Source organism: Micrasema longulum, unplaced genomic scaffold, assembly GCF_059751315.1.
Source record: "Micrasema longulum isolate JH-2025_06_02 unplaced genomic scaffold, ASM5975131v1 h1tg000178l, whole genome shotgun sequence".
Classification (NCBI taxonomy): domain Eukaryota; kingdom Metazoa; phylum Arthropoda; class Insecta; order Trichoptera; family Brachycentridae; genus Micrasema; species Micrasema longulum.
Genome location: NW_028277383.1, coordinates 1,168,246 through 1,174,245, shown reverse-complemented (window position 1 = coordinate 1,174,245; position 6,000 = coordinate 1,168,246). Strand labels below are relative to the sequence as shown.

General features: G+C 33.7%; 1 protein-coding gene across 4 annotated transcripts in view; it reads left to right on the top strand.

The window, feature by feature from the left end:
* The first annotated feature begins 592 nt into the window (after positions 1–592).
* KrT95D (phosphofurin acidic cluster sorting protein KrT95D) overlaps positions 593–6,000 on the top strand; it is a 189,224-nt gene continuing 183,816 nt past the window's right edge. For all 4 annotated transcript variants that reach the window (XM_088242973.1, XM_088242970.1, XM_088242971.1 and 1 more), the window contains exon 1: positions 593–897. In XM_088242973.1, the coding sequence (XP_088099099.1) occupies positions 788–897 (110 nt within the window). In that variant the 5' untranslated portion in view covers positions 593–787. The remainder of the gene's footprint in view (positions 898–6,000) is intronic.

Here is a 6,000-nt window from a genome sequence, read left to right as displayed (position 1 = left end):
AAGAAATAGCGTTCTTTTAATTTACCCAAATATTTCAATTTTGATGACCGTTTTCAACGAGTTGTAATTAACTCACTATTAGAAAATGGAAATAAAGTTGGGGTAGAGTAGGGTTCGAACCTCGGACCTCTGATCTATGAGTCCGCAGCACTGTCCGCGGGACCATAACCCGATTCATAGGTTTGATATACGGGAATTGTGATTATTATGATTTTTGAGACGTAAATATGAATACCTTTTGTGTTTTACAAACCAACAAATTTATCGGGCTTTCAAAATGTTATTTTATGTGTGAAAATAAGAATAGTTCATCATTTTGACAAGCTTATAAATTGTAAAAATGTTATCTAAAGGATATTTCTTATCAAGCTTATAAATTTTTCATTTACGAATTTTAAAATATGAACTTGTATCGATTCTATGTAGTAAATTTAAATTTAAAAACGCCGCTAACCATAGAAAAACAAATTGTTCCAAATATTCACAAATGCGAACAAACCTTATTCGGTTCCAAACATATATGAATGATTCCTATTGGCTGGAACATTTGTACAGCGTTCCTGTGTCCCTCTGTCGACAATTACCAGAACCAGGCACTTTGTTTCGTTTCGAGTGCCGTAAACGATCTGTCAAACGCTCGTTCTCGCAGCGGCCGTTTATTCACGATGAGCATTGAAAATATGTATTGCTTTAAAATGGTGGTTAAATAGGTGTTCTGACTGTGTGCTGTGTTAAAGTGAGATCAATTTATAGTGCTCAGTTCCCGAAAACACCGTGTTCTTTCAAAATGACGGAAAAAGTGAAATCAGAAAAGATGACTAATGTCAGCAAGCCTGTACCTATGAAACTTTTCGCCGCTTGGGAAGTGGACAGGACCCCATCAAACTGCGTGCCGAGGTATGAATATTATGTTTACAGCATGCCGGTATGTGTTGTCCTAAGATAGGATGATAGATTGTTTGAGTTCGTGTTATAAAACATTAAAACGAGTGTCAGTTCGTTGACTTTCTCTGAGGCGTCACCCCTATGTCAAAAGCCTCTGTCAGGGCTACAATTGCGCAACAATGTTTGTATACAAATCCTCCTAATTACGATGGATAAAATATTTTATTATACTTGGGACTTCGCCTGAGAGATGTATAAAATCAACTAGGATAGTGTGTACCTTCGGGAAGGTCAAGGTGTAATCTGTGCCAGCGTAGATAAGAGTATTTATCTCCCAACGAATGTACAATGAACCAAAACGTTCATAATATTATTGTTTGATAATTTCAATTGTTATCGGTGCAAACTATGTAGATTGTTCTTATAATTATATCCTGTTAGATGCGTGTTATGAATTTTACTTGCCTAAAATTATGCATATTTGTATCTCTAGATAAACATGTTGCTATTCTCATATCATTGCATAAATTTCTAATTAAATGTAACCCGAGAACTTATCCGGAAATAAGGTTTGGACAGCAAATAATATTAAATGTGAAGTCCTTAGGCAATTCGTTAAAATTATAAATAAAAATGTATAAATTGTATTATTTTTTATCCTCGATTTGTAGTGTCTGAATCAATTTTACGATTTAAATGAAAATGATTGTATTAATAATGATTTTCTTACGGTAGGTACCCTATGTTGTTATGAGCAGTTTACAACAACAAATTATGATGAATATTATACAGAGACAGGGAATATCGAAGTCTAGGATTTACACGGTTTATGACCTGTTATTGTCAGTTTTTTTTTCTATTAAAAAATATATATTTACGTTTTTACGATTTACCCAAATATTAAAATTTTGAACCATTTTCTTTTAGTTGTGAATAACCGTGTTAGAAAATTATTTTTTATAATAGTTGTGGTAGGGCAGGATTCGAACCTAGGACCTCCTGATCTGGAGTCCGCGACACTACCCACGGGACGAAAACCTAATATGGTGTGGCATTCGCCATTTTGCCTATGTTTGAACATCCATATTTCTTAAAAATTTTCATCTGTTAATTTTTGTAAAATTAAAGAGCTGAAATATTTATTGATGCGGGTGAAATTCGTCTGACTGAATTATTTCACCTACATAATAGGCAACGCCTGAAAATGTTTTTTTAATGTTTATACTTCTTGAACCAGTCGGTTTAATCAAAAATGTTTTGTCTAAATAGACGATGACTGAAGTTCACCCCCTAGGGAGTTATTGAGATTAACATAATTCAACAGAGATGGAGAACATTTTAGAGAAGAATATGGAAGTCTAGACATTTACTCACTTTTGTCCAATTTTCTGTACGATAATTAAAATCTATCTATTTATATAAAAGGCAATGTTCGTATGTGTGTATTTGATCAGCTGAATAACTACGGGACCGATTTACGTGCGGTTTTCAGCGAAATGTAGATATTTACCATGAGCATATTTATAGCTAAAATCTTAAATTTATTTCGTAAAACAAAGTTAGGAACTTCAATGTTTTTTTCATCGTTCACGAGGGCTGCATTCGCCGAAAATGCATATACAAAAAAAATGGAAGAATGTTTTTTTTTTTATAAATAAAAAGTTTGTTTTTGATTGTTTACGAACAACACTCGTTTTTTTATGGATCCCAGTCGGATTATTTCATTAAATTCCTTATAATTTCTACCTTTTTATTTCTTTTTACTGGATTTTTGGTAATTGTAAAATAATATTAACCGACATACATACATAATACATTTTTGAAAATCAATTATTTTATGTTTTAGAATTCAAACATAAACAAGAACCTAGGTTCCTACTTATCAACAAAAAGTTACACCATATTTTTTCCTTTTGTCCGAACAGTTTTCACGCGCTTTCACGCACAATCAGGAATTTAGGTTTCTAATGAAATATCAAGCTCACGTCAACATCGGCTGGCGATTAAAGAACGACTAAATACGCGTTGGCGATGAATAAGCGTTTGGGCATGAGTTAAGTGACATAATTTTAGAGGGCTCAGGGTGCGTTTATGTGTAATAATGGGTCGGAGGTTTTATTTAAGAAAACCAAACCTGTTTCTTTGGTTACGTAAAAGCACTATAAAGCAAACTTTGTAAGTGTACTTAATCATGTTTTATCTTGACAGGAAACGCGGTCTGACTTTTCTTCATGCAAACATATTATCGTATTTTCATCCTGAGTTATAGCACTATAAATATTTACCATCGGCATATCTCAATAATTTTGCTTTATTGATGAATAGTTTATTATGGGAACTAGAACCATCCAAAAACCCATAAAAACTTCCAGTTTTATCTGCGGTCTTCGGGCGCACGGTATACAAATATGTTTTTTTTTTTAAACACAAAACGCACTAATACAGCCTGATTCTCTGTTTTAAAAAATAACAAGATCGGTTCAGTTTTGAAGTGCGGAAAATGGGACAACGGTTTCGTCTATTTTAGTTAGGCATAAAAGGTCGGAAATGCAGTTGTCTTTTTCACATAGCATCGAGGAGGCATCTTCAAGACAGTGACCGGAAAACAATGTTCGAATACCTATTTATCAAAATTCCCTGTCACCGCATATCCTCACAATTTATGTAATCCGAAACATAAAAATAATCACGTATATGCACATATGTAGTTTTTACTAAATACAATAATTGATATCAATCTTTCGATTGTGTTAAAATTTGTATAAATTGATTGTTATAATCTTCGTCGGTTACAAGGTATTAGTCCTTGGCCATAGTGGCGAGCGTTTTGCGGCGCAAGCGCGGGCGCGGTACGCGACACCTTGTCGCGCTCGCGCGGTCAGTATGAACACTACATATGTTTGAGTTCACCGCGCCCGCGCCGCGCCGCAAAACGTTCGCAACTACGACCGAGATCTAATCTCATAACCTAATTTTAATTAATAATATTATTTGCATATTATACAATATAGGCTGTTAAAATACACGGATAAAAATAATTTACTAACAAGTACCTTTGTTGTAAATTTCCCAATAAATTCGCCCGAATGAAGAACTCTTCTGTACATTACACCCGTAATATAAGCGGGGTCAATTCCTAAGTTCCATTACACAAGCACACTTATTGGCGCTAATTCGGCCTGTATTACAAGCTACGGGCCCTTTCCGGCCGCAGTACAAAGGAATGTATTACTTTTAGTAAACAAGACTGGCACTTATTGTAAGGGCCTTGTTTACCTTGAGCGAGAATCACCGCTCACAAGAAACTTCAATTTAAAGTATTCAATTGCTCCATAATACGATATAGATGAAAATCGCTGGGTAATACGAAAGTCAAGATTATTTTATTTCTGCTTACTAAAAATATGAAACCGATTTGTTGCGGCTCTATATATCTCTCTATATTTAATTAATCATAAAAAAAATATCAATCAGACTTGCCTATATCTTTGATGCAAACGTATCATAGCTTTTTTACAAATATGTTAAAAAAGCGAGGAATTTTCTCATAAGCTCATCTCGTTGACGTAATCATTCTCGCGTAGAAAGTGCGTGGTTATAATAGTTATTTATGTTTATATTGTAATATTTTGTTAACTAAGTATGTTTAAGTTACATTCATAAATTTATATGTGTGTAATCTTTTCCGTAAGTCTATGAAAAACAGCTAAAATAATTTATCAGGTGTATAATTTATGAGTTACGATGTTGCTTTCTCCATGGCGCCAGTGCGGCTCATCTCGTATCGTCATTATGACAAGGTGACTGTTGGAGACGATAAGTGACGCTTTCCTCGTTCTGTTAAGAGAAACTACCGCTTTTACCATACTCTGTGCGTTTACTGAGATGGTAGCACTCTAATAAACACGACAGTCAAAATGTCCCATAAGTAAAAAATACTTACCATAACTATAGTTATTATGATTTATGACTATACCGCTAAAGAAAACAAAATCATCATTATGCTATAATTGAGTATTTTTGTTATACATTTTATTATTTATATGGTATCTTAATGTTATCTTCAATTTTCGTGTAGATATATATTTTTTTTAATTACAAGATAAGTTCCTAGTTACGAAAAAAAATATAAATAAATACTCACGAAAAATATTCGTTTCCTTCTTTATGCATAAGAATAATCGATAAAATAGATATAAATATTATTTTTTTTCGTTTTTTTGTCTTAAGACACATTAAACCAAATATAAATGTTCTCGAATGCATTGACTTCCTTTGCCACCGCGAAGTGAATTTATGAATATTCCAATGCGTCAGAAAGCGTAAGTGCCATAAACGAATACAAGCATGGTTCATAATACATGTTTGAAAATCCAATTAACCAGTTTCTGGGTTTTATTATTCGAAGCATAAAAATAAATAAAATACTTTCTTGTATTCATAATGGTTATTGGAGTGAAATCTAGCATTTATGTAATAAATCAATTACTTACCAGTAAAAACGCATGTGTCGTAAAAATTCGCCGGTAAATTTAAGTAAAGATAGTAAAAATAAAGATAATAATAAAAACACATACACATGATGTACATATCGTAATACTGCTACTACTACCATTACGCCATTTCCCGTAGGGGTAGGCAGAGATAATGGAATTTATAGTTTACTATAAATGACATTACACTATAGTAATATTTTACACTAAAACAATATACAAAACTATACAAAATAAGTTGTACATGTGTACTTGTTGTTTAAGATTTATTCGAAAAAGCCGTATGAAATATGTCGATTTTGTTATTTCGACTGTATATTATATATTCCTAACCAACCAGCTAAGGGAAGGCAACCCCGACAGAAAAACCCACCAGAGAAGGCGACGGGAAACCATTCTGGTCATCTTTTCCCAGGAAACACTACGGCGAGTACATCAATAAGCAGTCGTCCTGGCTGCGAAATATAAAAGTAGCGCAGGACAGATACATATGCTTTCGCTGTAGTGATCGCCAACGTCGGGGGGACCCGGCAAGGCACTAGAAGAAGAAGATTATATTCCCGATACATGCAAGCCAAATGTGTGGGGCATTGCTTGAAAATAAAGGCAGTTTGAATATGTC